The 21,062-nt window shown below is 36.9% G+C and overlaps 1 protein-coding gene across 2 annotated transcripts in view; it reads right to left on the reverse strand.

The window, feature by feature from the left end:
- Window positions 1-310: 310 nt before the first annotated feature.
- LOC121423196 (DNA-directed RNA polymerase III subunit RPC5-like) overlaps window positions 311-21,062 on the reverse strand; it is a 91,138-nt gene continuing 70,386 nt past the window's right edge. For both annotated transcript variants that reach the window (XM_041618516.1, XM_041618517.1), the window contains 5 exons: window positions 20,372-20,436; window positions 18,715-19,229; window positions 13,989-14,063; window positions 11,053-11,181; window positions 311-965 (listed from right to left, as the gene is read on the reverse strand). In XM_041618516.1, the coding sequence (XP_041474450.1) occupies window positions 906-965; window positions 11,053-11,181; window positions 13,989-14,063; window positions 18,715-19,229; window positions 20,372-20,436 (844 nt within the window). In that variant the 3' untranslated portion in view covers window positions 311-905. The remainder of the gene's footprint in view (window positions 966-11,052; window positions 11,182-13,988; window positions 14,064-18,714; window positions 19,230-20,371; window positions 20,437-21,062) is intronic.

Genomic DNA, 21,062 nt, shown 5'->3' on the forward strand with positions numbered 1-21,062 from the left:
GAAACAAAAACCTTTCCGTAAAGAACATCTTCTCTTGCCTCCCTAGTGAGGACTAAAGATACAGATTTCATTAAAATCTAATCATGCTAAAATTTCCATACAAGAAATACACTAATCTGTTAATTAGAAGAAAACAAGCAATTAAATCGTAACTCAAACCATGGTCTAGTCTACATCTGGGTTATAAACATGACAAATATGTTCAAACTTCATGTGTTTGAGTGCCAAATAGGATTTGAAGCAGAGCTGTCAACCTGAACAAGAACATTGAAGTATTCTATAAGCTGGCAATCAGTATTTTGATGGGGGAAAACTTATTATTTAATAAATTTATTGTAATCGACATGTATTTTCAAAGAAATACAATAAGGGCAACACATAAACTGGTATTATGCATAATCAGTGTTGTGCATGAAACCATCAGTTTTCTTCTCTAAATACTGAAAATCAATACTAGTTGGTAGTTTTGAATTGATTGAAATTGACTATCAAGTCATCAAGATTTGCATTACATTTGGCTACCAATAGGTAAACTACATAAAGGCCATAGAGTCTTATTCCATAATCATTTATTCTAGAGATGAACATAATGGCCCTGATTACTCTAACTTGTAGCATGTTTTGGAGTATATTTTAATTTGAACACTTGTAGAATAAAGCACATTTAGTCTACAGTCTATGTGAAAAAAGGTGAACCACAAATATCTGTTTGGCTTTAAAAGGCAATATTTGACTTTGAAGATGAAAATAACATATACGCCTTGGCAAAGGGGTTGATGAATGGTCAAGTCTATTGTATCTCCAAAAGGCCTAGTTAACAAATCATATTAAAGAGCTGATTATACGTAGAAAATGATCACTATCTTCACTTGATATTAAAATAAAAATCAGCATCTAGGTGTTCGTCATGAGTGTGGTATAGATCCTTTTAAGTACCAATGGGGGCTCTTGAAAACGCAAACATTCTGAAAAAAAGAAAGAGATTGAGACAGTAAATTACAAAGATAATATTAATAACATATATCTAGATAAGAAAGCAGATAATCTCAAGGAAATGAATTATTATATGTCAAAACCTATTTAACCATAACCTGACAATGAAAGCAATTCAAACGAAACAGGGCCCTTTTTTATTTTTATTTTATAAGTATATCACTCAATGATAATCAAAACGGAGAGTTACAGAAAACCTGGCATGAATATTGATATGTCATGGCTCACTAATTACAGCTCTTTTCGAAACACATAAACTTGATTTATTTTATTGATCACCAATATTCATAATTATGATTTCTTATAGCTACTACATCATAATACAAGAAATGATGTCATACATTATGACGTCTTGTTCACATAAGACATCCCAAAGTCGCTAATAGTGCGCCGCTTGATTTTTTATTTGGATATGCTTCGCTTATTTTGATTAACATTATGTATTGTGACGTAGAAATGACGTTTTATTATTCATTATGAGCTATTTTTGAGCCTAATGCGTCTCCATGACAATGCGCCTAGTTACACAAGGCAACTGCACATGGAAACGCGGTACTTTTGTCATTCACTTGATAAAGACGGTATGTACTAGTCAAAAATTTGTGGACTTCAATGAATTTTGTTGGATTAAAGCATGAAAGTTTCAACCTTGTTTCAATCAATGTTAGTATATACAGTTAATTTCCGCTAAGTCAATCTTGTCGGGTAGGTAAATTTGTTTGACTTTGAAAATTGATGTGTTAACTCGTTGAGTGCTTCGTGCACGCTACGTATCCTACTATTACATGCCACAGTCGTGCTCGCACGCCTACTATTGACTGCTTTGTGCTTGCATTGTTTCCTACCCTCGCCTGCTTCGTGCATGACTGCGCACATTTGGAATTACAATCATTGTTACGCCGTTTTGCATTGTTTTGCGCATCGCATGCACGCCGTAATTAGCACTATTGTGTGCAGTGCAAACTCTGCTTTCTGACAGATTAACTTACGCGGTTTACATTCGACTTTTTCGAGTATTTCTACATTTTTTTACAAGATATGGCTCCGCCTCTGAGAGGAAAGATACCTAGGTGTTTTGATCCATACAAAACACTCCACAAAATTGAACTACTTGATACAACTCATATTTTCGCGGTAAAGATAATAACCAATCCATATAATGAGGACACCATTATAAGTATGAAATTTCCTACAACTTTACTACACAATATTTTGTGGATAAACTAATCGATAGAGAGTTACAAGCAATTGTAATCATGACTATTGAAAGGAGTGAATACGACTCGCGATCCCAAAATCAATGTGGCACAGGGGGGTTTTGTGGCTGGCACAGGGGATTAGCATCAGATTAGCACTGTGGCGTTGGGTTAGTAGTGTGCGTGGCATGTTAAGAGTTAATCAGAGAAAAAAATTGACTCAGTACATGTACACTGTATCAATATGATACAATGTCCCACTCAATAGACAGCCGCTTGGCAGCGTAATCGGCGAGGATAGAATTAAGATTTTTGCTAGACCAAGATGATATTCAATTTAAAACAAAAGTAGGCCTACCTATAAGCCCGGGGCACACTATGTGACTCATTGTAATCCAAATTTCAAAGAAATTGCAATAACATTTGATATGAGCATCCCAGCCATTAAAATCTTAGCAATCCAAATTCAAAATTGTGATAGGACTACAGAAATTCAGTCAAGTTTGAACCTCCCTGTTGGAATAAAAATGAAATCAATTCTAAATCGCAATGACGTCATCATTGCCTGTGATTTGGACTTCAATCTGAACAAGCCACAGATCAATTACATGTATGATTTAGTGTTCCTAACATGCAAAATATGAATTGCACATCAGATTGCATAGTTTGCACTGGGCTTTATATTTGCAATTTGACTCTTTAATTCCATTATAGGAATGTGATACTGATTAAAATTTCAATGCTGTAATCCTTAAATGTGTGAGTTTTGCAAAGCTGATGAATGTGATCATACATGAGACTTTGAGGTACTTGCCTGACCACGGAATTCAAAGAGGTCATAAGGGGGGGGGGGGGGGGTGGAAAGAATGCATTGGGGTTTTATGTACTGTGATATAATGCCATAGCAAGGATGCATGTGCAACTCTCGTTCTGTTTCCTATTTTTCTCTCTCGAATGTGGTCTTTCTACGACTTTTTCTCAGTTTCATCATTCCATATTTTCACTTGCTTTCGTTCAGACATATACCACTACATGTATACATGATCATCATTATTATAAAAATTGCAATTGTAATATTATAATAATAATTATTATAATATAAACAAGTGAATGCCTCTGGCCGTCTCACCTGCATCACGTGGTTCAATATAGCAGCAGTGCTGACTTTGAATACTACTCTAACTCGCACAAGATGTTCAGTGATACATGGTTACTCTTATGTCCACTTTTTATGAACTACACCAATAAACTTACAGAGATATGATGGTTATTCAACAAAAAACCCCAACATGGCCAAAGTTCATTGACCTTACATGACCTTTGACCTTGATCATGTGACTTGAAACTCGCACAGGATGTTCAGTGATACTTGATTACTCTTATGTACAAGTTTCATGAATCAGATCCATAAACTTTCAAAGTTATGATGGTAATTCAACAGATACACGTAATTCGGCCAAAGTTCATTGACCTTTGACCTTGGTCATGTGACCTGAAACTAGCACAGGATGTTCAGAGATACTTGATTACTCTAATGTCCAAGTTTAATGAACTAGACCAATAAACTTTCAAAGTTATGATGGTAATTCAACAGATACCCCCGATTCGGCCAAAGTTCATTGACCCTTAATGACCTTTGACCTTAATCATGAGACCTGAAACTTGCACAAAATGTTCAGTGATGCTTGATTACTATTATGTCCAAGTTTCATGAATCAGATCCATAAACTTTCAAAGTTATGATGGGAATTCAACAGATATCCCCAATTCGGCCAAAGTTCATTGACCCTAAATGACCTTTGACCTTGGTCATGTGACGTGAAACTCGTGCAGGATGTTCAGTGATACTTTATTAACCTTATGTCTAAGTTTCATGAACTAGGTCCATATATTTTCTAAGTTATTAACATTTCAAAAACTTAACCTCAGGTTAAGATTTCGATGTTGATCCCTCCAACATGGTCTAAGTTCATTGACCCTAAATGACCTTTGACCTTGGTCATGTGACATGAAACTCTAATAGGATGTTCAGTAATACTTGATTAACCTTATGGCCAAGTTTTATTAACTAGGTCCATATACTTTCTAAGTTATGACGTCATTTCAAAAACTTAACCTCAGGTTAAGATTTGATGTTGACGCCGCCGCCGTCGGAAAAGCGGCGCCTATAGTCTCACTCTGCTTCGCAGGTGAGACAAAAATAATATTTTTTTTTGGGGGGGGGATATTGTACAGGGGCGGTATTCTGGTCATTTTATCTTTAAAATATTTTATTTCATGTCTTAAAATGAAATTGGTATTCTGAGACGACATTTTATCTCTGATAAAATTCAAAATTTTATCTTGTGTATCTATGATGATACGCAACAGAGCAGTGGCTGCGTAGACATACCCATCGCGTATCTGGACATTGCAACGCGGATGATGTGCTTGCGCCCAAGATACTTTGAAGAAAAAAATAATATAAACTTAAGAGTGTAGGGGCTATTTTATCTCCACGCCGTTGATTTCGTCAATATTTCGAGGTGAATGAACTCCAAATGTTGACATGAAAATGAAGAAAAATGATACAGTCATTGAAAACGACACTTTAAAGTTATTTCTGTACAATCAGGGATTATTTCATAAAACTTTTCTTGACTAATATTGTCTTTGATATGATGCGAAATATACTTCGAAAAATGATGAGAGTATTGTCATTTTGGTAAATATCTCTGAAAGACGGCGCAAGCGTATTTGAAGTCAATTGACACAATCTCACTTCTTTGCCACACCTCCTAGCGGAATGGATTTACATTGGTTGAGTGATATGAGAGAGCTATAAAAGTGCGTTTCTAATTTGATATTGATTAAAAAATAGGTGTGTCTTACAGAGATAAATTGAAGATAAAATTGTTCTCACAATACTAATTCAGAGAGATTTTAAGGGTATTTTATCTCAATGAATAACAGAGATAAAATATTTTATTTTATCTGAGATAAAATGGATCTCAGAATACCACCCCAGGGCATCTCATTCTCTCCCACTTTATTCATCAATATCAACCTGAGCTCTAAATATCAGCTCGCCAGCTAGCCAAAACAAAGATTATAAGGTCATGAAAATAAAGCCCCCCAATAGTCCGGCAGCCCAGGAGGTTTATTCAACCGAAAGCCGGACAAGCAAATGACCCCATAGCTGGATAGCATGGACCCTTAAGTTTACAAAAATGCATTGCTGCCGGGTTCTATGCGTGGTCTTCCCTCCGAAATGACGTAATATATGACGTCACTACAAAATGGCCCTATTTCACCATTTTTCAGACATTGTACACATAGCATGAAGTCAAGGGAGAATATCTCAGCCAAATCATGCTTGTTTTGTATGAAACTTTCAAGCTATATTGTTTATGTAGTGCACAAGAGATATGCAGAATTTCACGAACAGAAATTATTGTTTACATATGCAAATTACGTAATGAAATTTGCATATCATTAGTTTTGGAGATTTCTCGCATAAAAAATTATCGAAAATCGATTCAGAAATTTTTCTTTTTATTGTACTTTATTTGATATATTTCCTCTCAAGCATAATATCATTCTCTTCATCTATATCTCTACTTTAAGAAAATATATAACAGTAATTGAAAATGACATTATAGACTGTGATTTCAGCCCCCTTTTCAATATGGTGCGCACATAGAAATCGTGCGTTTTTGGCCCATTTTCACCATATAGCTGAGGTGTGCGAACGATATGCCTACTTCATTGATGTTTCCTGCATTTTGCATGATATTAAATCTTCCAAACAACATATTTTCATCTTCATTATGTCTCTGCTGATAAATCAATGATTTAAGCAAAGATTGATTGCCCACTGGGCAGTCTATAGGCTACGTTTTCAGCCTAGTTTTCAACAACGAACCTATACCATGTATGCCTGCATCGTTGTAGTCGAGTCGGATAAGGGGTTCCTGTGTACCATCAAAATATTTTTCACTCAACGTTTAGGTATTTGCCTAAAGTGTCTAGTTAATGAATCTTGATGTTCCCTTCCCAAAATCGTGTCCAACGGGGTTCAAAATTGATATCTTTGGCGGCCCTCTTGGACATTTTTAAAAATGAAAATCAAATATTTTCATATTTCATTGAACAGAGTCTGACAATTGGACAATCTTGAATCAATACGCATTTCAATATGATTGGGATAGTATAAATCGATTGAATTCGTTCTCAGATAATATATTTTGAAATAAAATTTATCCCGAAATGGGCATGATTTTGGTAAAAAATGTGCATGTGCATTGATATCTATCTGTTCAATCATTAACATCAACCACTATTTCAAAATATCAGCATTCGACACGAAAGGGGATATAATATACCGATAATACTGAAACCCTTCATGGCAGTATGTCTTAATTTGCTTAGTTAAAGGGCAAATACCATTATTACTCGATATTGCGATAAAATGACACCAAAAAGCAACCTCTGTAACAGTATATTTTTCTCTATTAGCTACATTATAAAGAAATGAGGGCGCAGCTAAGCCTATGGGACCGCTGGAATCCCCCCATCCTTTTTTCGTATTTTGCCATTTTCTTGGAAAATTCGACGTTCTTGGAGTCTCATCGAAGTGAAAAGACGTTTCTGCTTTGCAGTAAAATCACTTTTATTGTTGTTTAACCACTTAGGGATAAAAGAGTAGGGTTTTCTTTATCTGATACATATAAAGAAGTGCTGGTACAGCAAAGACTTCCCCCTCTGAGAACTGCGGCAGTTACCCGATAATTATACGTATTTTGCCCATTAATGGGAAAATATGCTATTTTCGTGCCCACATTGGGGCAAAAAGTGCTTTTGCTATTTCGTAAAGCCACGTTTATTATTTTTAAACTATATTGAGACGAAAGGGTAGAGTTTCCTCTATCTGCTACATATAAAGAGGTGTTGGCATGTTGGAACATACTCCCCTTAGGGGGTCGCCGAAATCACCTCCGCTTTTTTAATATTTTACCTATTTATGGGAAAATATGCTATTTTCTAGCCCCCATTGAGGCAAAAAGTGTTTCTGCTATGTAGTAAAACCACTCTTATTGCTTTTAAACTATATAGCGACGAAAGAGTAGAGTTTCTTCTATCTGCTACATATAAAGAGGTGTTGGCATATTGGAACATACCACCCTTAGGGGGTCACCAAAATCACCTTCCCTATTTCATATTTTAACTATTTATGGGAAAATATGCTATTTTCGAGCCCCCATTGAGACAAAAAGTGTTTCTGCTATATAGTGAAGCCAGTTTCATTCTTTTGAAACTACGTGAAATTAAAGGAGTAGACTTTCTTCAATCTGCTGCTAATAAGTGGTTGCACAGCAAAGTCGATCCCCTTCGGGGGTTCCGAAAGTCACCCACCCCTTTTCCATATTTTTTCCAATATGGGGAAAATCTGCCAATCTTGGAGCCTCTGAAGAAGGTAGCAGTCGATGTGCCAGCACTTTTTTACATGTAGCTGACAGAAAAAATACCTCTTCTTTTATTTCCAAGTGGTTTCCAAAATCAAAGCTAGCTTTACTATATAGCAGAAATACCCTTTTGTCTGAATGGGGGCTCAAGCACTGCATTTTTTTTTACAATTATTGTAATGAAAATAGACATAAAAGTTGGAAAAGTTCGGCAGCCCATGAAGGGGGAAGGCTTCAGTGTGCTACCACATCTTTATATGTAACTGATAAAGAAGATCCTACTTTGTCATCTTTATGTGGTTACAAAACAAAAATAAGGGCTTTACCGCAAGGCAGAAACATTGTTTGTCTCAATGGTTCTCCAAAATGACGAATTTTCTGAGAAATTGTCAAGATACGAAAAAAGATTGGGTGACTTTGGCAGCCCCCTGACATGCCTGAAGGGTAGGCTTTACTATGCCCCAACTTCTTTATATGTAGCTGATAGAGAATAGCCTACTCTTTTGTCTCTAAGTGATTTAAAGGAAAAATTACATACTCAAAACAAAATGTTACCACATTGGGGGCTCCGAAAAGCACGATATCATAGTCAAGCTATGGATAATGATGTGGTACTGTATGTAACATTTTACTGGTTCTTGTGGGACTATGCTTTAAGGTGCCCGAGAGTAATTGCATGCAAAATGAAAATGCAGAGTAATGCCTCGAACTTCTATCTTTTTCAAAAGATTTAATTATCATAAAAATTGCTTTGTGTAGAAAACGCCCTTTACCCTCATACACATGATACAAGTAATACATACCTTTCTATCGATCGCTAAGCACGTTACATGCATTTCTGCATGTTAGGCACATCAACAAAGGCGATCGGATGCAAGATGTCAATGCACATGAACATTTTGGTTCAAAATTTTTGATGAATTCTTTTTTTTCCAAAATATATTAACCGGACTATATTCAGAAAACAATTTTAACCGATTTCTACTATCCAAATCATAGTGAAATGCGTATTGATTCAAGATTGTCCCATTGTCAGACTTTGTGCAATAAAATATGAAAATAATTGATTTTCATTTTTAAAAAAAAGTCCAAGAGGGCCGCCAAAGATATCAATTTTGAACCCCGTTGGACACGATTTTGGGAAGGGAACATCAAGATTCATTAACTAGACACTTAAGGCAAATACCAAAACGTTGAGTGAAAATATTTTGATGGTACACAGGAACCCCTTATCCGACTCGACTACAACGATGCAGGCATACATGGTATAGGTTCGTTGTTGAAAACTAGGCTGAAAACGTAGCCTATAGACTGCCCAGTGGGCAATCAATCTTTGCTTAAATCATTGATTTATCAGCAGAGACATAATAAAGAGGAAAATATGTTGTTTGGAAGATTTAATATCATGCAAAATGCAGGAAACATCAATGAAGTAGGCATATCATTTGCACACCTCAGCTATATGTTGAAAATGGGCCAAAAACGCACGATTTCTATATGCGCACCATATTGAAAAGGGGGCTGAAATCACAGTCTATAATGTCATTTTCAATTACTTTTATATATTTTCTTAAAGTAGAGATATAGATGAAGAGAATGATATTATGCTTGAGAGGAAATATATCAAATAAAGTACAATAAAAAAGAAAATAAATTTCTGAATCGATTTTCAACAATTTTTTATGCGAGAAATCTCCAAAACTAATGATATGCAAATTTCATTACATAATTTGCATATGTAAACAATAATTTCTGTTCGTGAAATTCTGCATATCTCTTGTGCACTACTTAAACAATGTAGTTTGAAAGTTTCATACAAAACAAGCATGATTTGGCTGAGATATTGTCCCTTGACTTCATGCTATGTGTACCATGTCTGAAAAATGGTGAAATAGGGCCATTTTGTAGTGACGTCATATATTACGTCATTTCGGAGGGAAGACCACGCATAGAACCCGGCAGCAATGCATTTTTGTAAACTTAAGGGTCCATGCTATCCAGCTATGGGGTCATTTGCTTGTCCGGCTTTCGGTTGAATAAACCTCCTGGGCTGCCGGACTACAAGCCCCCCTCCCCCATCTGTACGTTGGCACTGAAGCATATTACTTTACAAGTGGAATGCCTCTGGCCGTCTCACCTGCATCACGCGGTTCAATATAGCAGCAGTGCTGACTTTGAATACTACTCTAACTCGCACAAGATGTTCAGTGATACATGGTTACTCTTATGTCCACTTTTTATGAACTAGACCAATAAACTTACAGAGATATGATGGTTATTCAACAAAAAACCCCATCATGGCCAAAGTTCATTGACCTTACATGACCTTGATCATGTGACCTGAAACTCGCGCAGGATGTTCAGTGATACTTGATTACTCTTATGTCCAAGTTTAATGAACTAGACCAATAAACTTTCAAAATTATGATGGTAATTCAACAGATACCCCCATTCGGCCAAAGTTCATTGACCCTAAATGACCTTTGACCTCAATCATGAGACCTGAAACTTGCACAAAATGTTCAGTGATGCTTGATTACTATTATGTCCAAGTTTCATAAATCAGATCCATAAACTTTCAAAGTTATGATGGGAATTCAACAGATACCCCCAATTCGGCCAAAGTTTATTGACCCTAAATGATCTTTGACCTTGGTCATGTGACATAAAAATCATGCAGGATGTTCAGTGATACTTGATTAACCTTATGTCCAAGTTTCATAAACTAGGTCCATATATTTTCTAAGTTATGATGACATTTCAAAAACTTAACCTCAGGTTAAGATTTCTGATGTTGATTCCTCCAACATGGTCTAAGTTCATTGACCCTAAATGACCTTTGACCTTGGTCATGTGACATGAAACTCTAAGAGGATGTTCAATAATACTTGATTAACCTTATGGCCAAGTTTCATGAACTAGGTCCATATACTTTCTAAGTTATGTCATTTCAAAAACTTAACCTCAGGTTAAGATTTGATGTTGACGCTGCCGCCATCGGAAAAGCGGCGCCTATAGTCTCACTCTGCTATGCAGGTGAGACAAAAACTGGCTTTCCATCGCAAGCTGATATAGTAGTAGTATAACAGCTTGCATGTACGACAATTTGATCACCGCGCATGCATTAGAGACCATTGAAAATAAATAAGCCTAATATGAAAATGTGTTTCTTCCTTCTTTTCTCTTCCTCAGTTACACACACACACACACCCTCGCACTACTTTAGCACAGCCTTTCCTGAAGTTCCCCCAGTTGTCTAGAAAAGAAGCGTTCATTCGACCACCCTCCCTCAACCTATACTTTCTTGAAAAGCTCCCCTGGTTTTCTCAAAATGGTACAGCCATCCCCGCCCCACGAATGCAGACAATCAAAACAAGCCATCCTTTGCAGTAGAGAAGACAAAGTAATATCATACTCACTTTGAGAATCCTATCAAATTCTGCTTTATTTGACGGTTCCTCGCCCAATATTTCTTTGCACTGCTCCAAGATGTGGGTCTTTCTCACTTTGAAGTTCTCTCGAAACAGATCAAGGATTACCCCGCGGAACTGTAGGTTGATATAGATTGAAAATTAAACTAGATGGATTTTTGAACAGTCATCTCACAATTAATGCTTCTGAAATTGCCACATCAAGAACATATTACACACCTAACCTAGTTTAACACAAGAGTACTGCTAAAGCGAGCACATAATATGCCTGCCTGTAACGCAGAAATTTGAAATATTGGAAGGTGGGGACTTCACCGTTGACATTCTGATCTCAAAATCAATAGGTTTCCTGGGATCTATGCTAGTATCAGAGATGCCAACTTTTGGAAATCAGAATTAGGGAGGATTTGCAACCGCCACCAAATTATGTGCGCGTAGCGCAGATCTCGAGCGCGGAGCGCTCGACCCTTGCGGCCGGGGTCCAGGGCCCGCCTTAGGGCCCTGGAAGCTCTGGGTTTCTAGATGCTCTCTGGTGCAATCTGACCCTTATTTTGGGGCATTTCACATGTTTTGAAATAAACATTGTTCCCACTTTTTTAACATAAAAAATATCAAATATGCATTTTTACATGTAAAAAAAATGAGGGGACAAAAGTCAAAAGAAGTACCTGTTCAACAATAATAATAAGGAGGAATTATCACTATCGGCTATAGGCAGGTTATGTTCCACTATAAATCCAGTAAAGAAAAGCTCAGCGCTGCTCCCTTGCTTGGTGAAATAAAGACAACAGGGTACTAGTGTAGCTCGAAGATCTTGTCTTTGCAATGTCTGTAGGCCTATGCCGTTTGCTCCTAACGTTTCGTGCTTCCGAATTATCATCACGACCTCCCTGCTCAACTGAAATGTCCACACTGCAAATTGCGCAAAATGCATGGTAAATTCCTCTTTCCGACTTCCGAACATACGGGTACTGGAGACTGCATTCAGTCTTATACTTCTGAGACCATTTCTTGGTCTTCTTTTGTTGATTTTCCACCATTTCGTGTCAATATCAACCCATCAATACGCCGAAATCACACACCGATATTCCACCGCACGACTCGACAAATCCAGTGGCCGCGAGCGCACACGCCTCGCAAAGCTAGCCGGGCCTACGGCCTGGTGCACAGTGGATTCCCGTTGGGCATATCACATGCACCAGCTTTTCGCTGCTCCTTATTTGTCTACCCTTCACACATAATTTAGTAGCAGCGAACGTAATGGAGTTAATACATGCTAAAGTTAGCAGACGATACATGTACTTCCAATCCAATTTGATCAATGCAAAAAAATTGTAATTTCGGGAGGATAAGGATGGTAATCGTAAGGCGGGAGTTGGGATGAATTTTCGGGAGCCTCCGATGAAATCGGGAGGGTTGGCATCTCTGTAGTATCATACACACCAAGTAATACAAGCCTAAGCTATGTAAGACTGAAGTTATTGCGTTTACAAGGAAAAGTCAATGGACAGACAGACAGACCGACACCTAGCGTGATACCGTCTAGGATGAGCATTTAAAAGGATGGAAGAGAGAAAACAGGGGGGGGGGTTGCGGAGAAGGAAAGTTTCCTCAAGGAAGCAAATAAGGGAAGACAAAATTTACACAATGCTAAGCAAAAGAACACCTGTAAGGTGATTTATTTCATTCAACAAACTTAGATTTTTTTTTGAAGTGTCAGAAGAAAAGTTGTCGCGTTTACAAGGAAAAGTTAACAGATGGACACCGAGCATGATACCATAATACACTGTACGTCCCCTCTAGTCAATGCAACTTGGGTTAAAAGCAGTATTTGAATTGACTGTACTTTGTACACAGAATCACGTTTTTGAGCAATTTTGGGTCCGACATGCACTTAAAAAATGTTGCATAATTTTGGAACCACATACTTGGGCGTCGCAAATTTTGTCTCAAAAGATGTTACAAGCTTGAAAGTAAAAAGTCACTGAGCTACAAGGTCAAAAAATTTCTTGCCGTCACATGGTGAAGAAGTTGACCCCATCCCAAATTAAGGGTTTGATTTTAAACACAAGACAGCATTAATACATCATTTTATTGATAAAATGTATTCCTTTTCCAAAATGACATAGAAATTAACACAAAAATCATTAAAATAACTTATGCAGAAGAAGAAATATACAATTTTGATGAAAATGGTTGGAGGTCAATGGCCTTTTTGCCCCAAATCGTTTTTGGGGCGGCACCGATTTCTCTAAAATAGGTGTCCAAATGCTCAGGAACACAAGCTGTGATGTGAAACATAGACATTCTATAGCCCATCACTATTTATAGTGAAATAATTTACCAAATATAAAAAAATGACACTTCATGGTAAATAAATTTATACATGGCATATTATGGAGCTGCCCATGTGTGACATTATTCTATTTTTTGTACACAATGGCCCAAATTCACAAAGGTGGTTTTAAAATCCATCAGTTCAACGACAACCCATGGTTTATGCAGATTTCCTTTATACATTATGCTTATTTACTTACATTTTAAAAAAATGTCCATTGCATTGCTGATGCATGCTTTTGTTACAGAGTGCCAAATTGCCACCTATTGGCATAGCTATGTACGCTATTTTATTCGTGAGTCCACTGTTTGACGACTGGACTCATTAATTCAAAACAGTGGAATCATGAATAAAATAGTGTAGATAATAACGGCAACAGGCATCAATTGGCACACTGTAACAAAGGCATGCATCAGCAATGGATATTTTTTAAATATAGGCGTTAATAAAGCGTAATTTATACAGGAAATCTAATCTGCATAAACCCCAGGTTCAACTGATGGTTTTAAAAACCATCATTGTGAATTTGTATGATTCTAAGCAAACCATGTCTGAACAACCAAAGTATTTAGAGATCAATACTAACCTTGTCTTGTGATTCACCTAGAGCTGTCCTACAAAATAATCTCTTATCTTGAATATCATTATACTGAGGTGGCCACTGAAAATAAAAGATACGATTCAAGATCACAATGTCACTGATTCATCATCACCAAAGTTTTCATTCATATCATGATCATCATTGATATTTTTCAGGCCTGTTGGAGGTAACCCCCCCCCCCCGAAACTAGAAATTTGACATGTCCAAATGACACAGATTGAGATGCCCCCGCCTAGCGCAATCAGAAATACATTCAATATGATTGAAACAACTCACATATATAATGAGTCTTGTCCTGCGGACTCCAAATTCCAACTTTGCCTGTATTTTGGTGTCATCTACCTACACACAATTTTTTTTTTTAAATCCATTAGATATTTTCCAGTTATTTCACATAAACCAACTCGCAGATTCAGTGAATTGTGACCTTTGACCTGCAGACTCCAAATTAGAACTTAGCCCTACACACCAAAAATATTTAAAATCCATTAAATATTTTTTGTGTTATTGTGCGGAAACCAACTCACATATTCAATGAGCTGTGACCTTTGACCTGCGGACTCCGAATTCGAACTAAGCCTGTATTTTGGTGTCATCTACCTACACACCAAAATTTAAAAAAAATCCATTTCATATTTTTCACCCTTTCCCTTTTAAAACATAGTTTTCAGTGACTTTGTCACAAAATTAATTTAAGTTGTATGATGCATTTTGTTTATATTTGAAATTGCTTTCAGGGGGGCGTTTCATTGGTTGGTTGAGAAGCACTGTTACTATAGTAACTGTTGGATAAAACAGGACTTGTCGGATAAAACGTCTGACAAGTCCTTTCATGAAATGCTTCCCTGATCTCCAAACTTTATATCGATATATATCCTAACTCCTGTAAAAAGGAATCAAAGTGAAATGGCAACTGTGCTCAATTTGCAACTTTGCATCATCCGACCAGGTCACCAGGCAATGGTACGCCAGATCTTCTGGGTCGGGCAGCGTGTCATGACCCGCTGGTAATCACGCTGTTTCACGTGGACGTACGTACACGTACAATTTGAATGACATCTAAAATATTTGCATCAAAAGTGAACAAAGGCAGACGACGATGACTGGAACGATCAGACGACTGCGATGCTGCTCTGCTTCTAAAACTCTCTATTATATCAAGGAGTTAACTGATAATGCAAATACTTTCTGGTGATATGTGCGTTCAATAAGGAAAGATAATGTGGGAATCCAGCACATGAAAGTCAAAAATCAAATTTTCACCAATGATCAAGAGTCAAAATTCTAATTTAAAGGAAAATTCACTGATTACAAATAATGGTCTTCACGCATACCAATGTATTCAATTCAATTCAATTCAAATAAATCATTTATTTTCTTCCATTTCATTACATTTTTCGTAAACATAAATTCATACATAAATCAATTTTTTATAAAAATATCAATATGTACATATTGTGTTTAAGGAAGAAGGTGTATACCCTAAAAGCTGAGGCTTGTGGCGGGATACGCCTGTAGACAAAAAACAATACAAAGATAATTACATGGAGAGGAGATTTCACAATATAGATACCTAGGCATCACCCTGCAGAATGTTATGAGATGCAACAACAGGTTGAAAATTCTAAAAGAAAGGCCATGCAACTGCTTAACTTCTTTTACCAATCCTCATCTAAGGCGAAGAAGTTTGTATACTATGCTGGTTATGCCTCATCATAACTATGCTTCTTCAGGTTAGGTTCCCGACACAACCACAAACATAAACAAGTGGAACGCCTCTGGCAGTCTCGCCTGGATTACGCGATTTAATATAGCAGCAGTGCCAACTTTGAAAACTACTATAAAATAATCATTCACAAAAACACCATTCATATAATGACATAATACCCCGTTCATTGAGCATAAATGGCATTTGAATGGCGACTTAAGTCAACTACACCCATGTCCACATTTCATTCACTCTACCCATAAACTTTCAAAGTTATGATGGCAAATCAACAATTACCCCAACATGGCCTAAGTTTATTGACCTTAACTGACCTTTGACCCTGGTTTTGTGACCTGAAATTCACAGGGGGTGTTCAGTGATACTTGATTACTCTTATATCCCAAGTTTTATGAACTAGATCCATGAACTTTCAGAGTTAGGATGGTAATTCAACAAATACCCCCAACACGGCCAAAGTTCATTGACCTTAAATAACCATTGACCATGGTCATGTGACTGAAACTCACACAGGATATTCAGTGGTACTTGATTAACCTTATGTTCAAGTTTCTTGAACTAGATCCATCAATTTTCAAAGTTATGATGGTAATTCAACAAATCCCCCAAACTTGGCCAAAGTTCATTGACCATGAATGACCTTTGACCTTGGTCATGTGACCTGAAACTCAGGCAGGAGGTTCACCAATACTTGATTAACGTTAAGTCCAAGTTTCATGAACTAGATCCATAAATTTTCAAAGTTATGATAGTAATTCAACAACATACCCCCAACTTGACCAAAGTTCATTGACCCTAAATGACCTTCGACCTTGGTCATGTGACCTGAAACTAAGGCAGAATGTTCAGTAATACTTGATTAACCTTATGTTCAAGTTTCATGAACTAGGTCCATATACTTTCTAAGTTATGATGTCATTTCAAAAACTTAACCTTAGCTTAAGATTTGATGTTGACGCCGCTCTCGCCAAAGCGGCACCTATAGCCTCGCTCTGCTATGCAGGCGAGACAAAAAAACTTGAAAGGGTCCAGAATGCAGCAGCTAGGTTCATCACTAACAACTATGGGCAAGACTCAAGTGTTACTGCTTTTTGGATCCCCATCCAAGAGGAAAGGCAGAGTTCCCGAATCACCTGCTTTTTCAATATGATTCATGGTTTAATGTTTATCAACTACACATCTCTCTGGAGGATAATCAAGCAAGACAGGGTCATGACTAGCAGTTCTACATCAATCATGTCAGAACAGATACATATGCAAACTCATCTTTTTTCCAAGAACTATAAAAGACTGGAATCGTCTCCCCTCGTCAGTCATATCCCAGCCATCCCTAGGAACCTTTAAATCAGCTTTCAGAAGAAAACAATGAAAGTAAAACTGACCGCACACGACACACCTGCAGTTCAATCACCTATATAGAGTCTTTAGCAGGAACCCTACTAAGTACCAAGCATGAAGATGAGTATTATGTGCAGTATGTCAATTTAACCAAGCTTTGCAGGAAAGCAAGTTTGGTGTGGATGTTGAAGAGACAAGTCCTTGAAGCAATGTAAACCTTGTTTTGTTTCATAGTATACTTGAAGAAATACATTAGATGGAAAGGAGCTACTTCAAAACCTATGTATAGGACTTCACAAGGTTTTTTCTATTCTCTTCATTTGAGCTATATGTATTTGTTTATCATATTTTGGGGGATGTGACAGGTTCATTGACCTGGCCTCATTGACAAAAATCCAAAGGCCATTGGTTTGCAAAACTTTTGCAAACCAATGACGTTTGAATTTTTGTCGCTGAGAGTGAATATAGATATTGAAGTTACTTCTGCAAGGTTTAAAATTATTTTATGTGTAATAAAAAATAAACACAAACATTTGCTTGGCTTTTAGTTGAAAGTTAGTTGTCATTTCCTCGATTTAACCGAAAGCTATATAGATTGTGAATGTAGAGGGCAGTGATTCTGTAATCACTGTTTCATTGATACTGAATTATGGTATGATAAGAAATTACAATAACTCAATCAGATTAATATTGAATACAGAGTCTCATTATTTTATAGACATTCTGTAACATTTTATTCTTTGTATCTTCAGAGCAGGTTTTTAGAATTGGTTACTATGAATGGATTAAGAACAAAGTAGGAAACTATGGATTTTTGCACTCATCAACTGCTTTTGATTTCTCTAAACATATTTCCCCACACTTTCATAATTCTCGATATTAAAGATCAAGACCAAAGCTAAAAGCTATGAAGCTGAAGAAAAACAATGGCATTAAATAGGTCACCTTGTGGATTGTGACTCTGTAGATATATATGTAGAAAGGAAGGAAGTTATTTTTATAATTTCCAGATTATGAATTTGATTTTTTTTCTATTTGCAGAGGAAAATGGCACCAACAATTATTCAGTGCTCAGATGGATAAAAAAATACAACTCTTTATTAGGTTTTTGTGATTTCTTGTCTGACTCTTACTGGGCCTAGACTGCTATATCAGGAAAAGTTTTTACACATAATCTAAATGCATATAGATTTGAAAAGCTACACAAAATAAGCAGGAAATAAAACAGACAAAAAGATTAGTCTAAAGCACTAGATTTCATGAATTTAAGCTTGCATGAACAGATATTTATGATATCTGTAAGTGATGGAATTGAAGAAAAAAATGCATAATTTAACAAGAGTGTCGCTAATGCGAGCACATAGTACATAAGCCTGTAATACAAAAAACCATGGTGGGTGTTTTATATTGCCTGCCAATAGTTTTGGTTGCCAATGGCAATGGCTTGCAAACTGCTACTTTCAAGCCATGATTATCATCATCATATAAACGACACCACCACCATCATTACCATCATCAACACCACCAAGACAATCTACATTATCAACTTTTTGATACCTTGAACACAAGCAGCATAATCAATATAAAAATGCAATGCACACTTGAATGTCACTCTGACATTACTAAAAGAAGCGATTTCAAACTTACTGCAACTTGAAGCAAAGTTCCACCTATTTCGCTGGCACATTCTTCTAACAGCTGATCACTGACACCTGATCCCAACACATGACCTGGAGTACATTCAGTCAATCTCCCCATCAAAAGCTTTCTCATCTGTGTCACACTCAAAATGGAATGTTCCTGGAAGATATCATCTAAGAAAGTTCTAAGTTCTGTTTTCAAATCCCCATAACCACCACCATCATCACCCAGCGCCCTTGCACCCCCATTGGTTGATTGAGTATTGCTGGTGGAGCATGATTGTGTGATGTTTCCCTCTGCAACGGAATTCATGTGTGTATTTCCCTCAAGAGATACTATTGTAGGTATACGTGACGGATGCTGGGAAGGAGTGAAAGTGTCTAAGTCTATGACGTGATTTGCCACATCTGTGTTTTGAGTTGAAGATGACTTAACTGGGCTGGAGTCTGACATCGAAGATGACTTGGTACGAGCTCTGCTACGGGCTGTCTTCACTCGCTCAGAACCAGATATGATTTCAACTGCATATAATTATTATAAATAAGTATGTAGTCTGATTAATGACATATATGTGTCTCTGATAAATGGAAAGAACAAGGCAAAAGCGATTTTGTGTCTCGCCCACTTATGAAAATAACCAGAAATATCGTGATTTGCGAGGGCACGCAACAGAATTGTATCAAAACTTCATTGTGAAATGACTGGAATAATGCTTGTCATAAAAGCCTTGCACGTAAACTTTAATGTTGACCTGAAGACCTTGACCTTACCATATGACCTCCGACTGCAGCACATGATGCACGTCCCCCAATCCATCTATAATCCAAGTTTTTTGTTGAAAAGTAACTTCCAGTTGCGGAGTCAGGTGTCATACAACGTTGACTCGAAAATGACCTTTGATCTTACCATGTGACCTCCGACTGCAGCATAACATGCAGGTCCCCCAAGTCCATCTACCATCCAAGTTTGGTTGAAAAGCGACTTACGGATGTGGATTTATGTGTCATTAGATTTGTGACGGACGGACGACATTTGGATCCCTAAGTCTTGACTTCACCTCTGGTGGGCGAGACAAAAATTACATTCATATCACTCTATAATTTGTATTTCAACTATATTATGAGAAAGGAATACTCACTACTGAAGAAGAATGATAATCATTATTTACCCCTAAGTGTCCAGGAATGGAATCCGTCCCTTCCCCACTGATATTTTTTAGTGATAAATTTGTCACACAAAAAACTTGTGCCACATCATTCCATGGCTTATTTCTTTCAAGTCTCGGGCAATTTTCGAGAACAAATTTGCGACACTAGAGTGCACTTCTGAGATACACAACACTTCATAATGTATGTCAGACCCAAATTGCTCAAAAACCTGAACCTGAATTTATGTACAAATCTAAAGCAAATTGTGTTTTTAGTCAAAATTCATTGATTATCATTTCTACTTTTACTTAATACGCCCCCCCCTCAGATGTGAGTTGGGTCCAATAACCTGGCTCAATCAGGGTTAATATTCTGATGATAAACTCCTTATTTCATTGATGCGCCAAATTGGAAGCATATATATATTTTTATTCATCTCCTTTCCCATAATGAGCTTAATTCCTTTATATTCCAATCAAAGAGAGGGGAACAAGGTTTTATTCCAATGATCTTACCTTCATTTCTCACTTTGCCTTTCTTCTCTGTTTCATGTTTGGGAATTTTCAACACCTTTGAAATCCTGAAAGAAACCAATAGAAGCACCAATATGAAAATGACCATTGTACATAAAATTAATTGGTAAAAGGAATCAATCAAATGACATCAATGAATGCAGGCACAGCAGGAGATCCCATCTCATTTAACAGGCCTTGTATTTTGAATTCCTTACAAACTTCTCACACATACAGCAGGTGGTGGTACCAAGTCAAAATACTGTTTTTCTTATTTGCCTCGCTTTGGCAGCCTTTCATGTGCAGAACTTTCCAGAATAACTATCATTTTCATGAACTTTATATAAGTGAAAGAAATATTATATTACACCCAGTAAAACTTGTGATTTGATAATATTTCCAAAGAAGGCTCGCTTTACCATTAATTGTTAACACAAATGTATCACAAATCGCACAATAGTGGAAAAGTACTTATACATATTCATTCAGCTTCATTGATAATTTTGTGACTGTGTTCGCTGTGCCAGTCTTATATTTTGGGAGAACATCATAGTTTTATACAGGCCTTTACAAAACAATAAGAACTTAATATACAGGAAACATTGTAACAATAATTTTCAAGAGAGTCGGCAGGCCATAAAATTGTATTATGTTTTTCCATGGTCTGGTCAGTGGTGTTAGAAATAAAATTCAC

Source organism: Lytechinus variegatus, chromosome 10 (assembly GCF_018143015.1).
Source record: "Lytechinus variegatus isolate NC3 chromosome 10, Lvar_3.0, whole genome shotgun sequence".
In the NCBI taxonomy this organism is placed as follows: Eukaryota; Metazoa; Echinodermata; class Echinoidea; order Temnopleuroida; family Toxopneustidae; genus Lytechinus; species Lytechinus variegatus.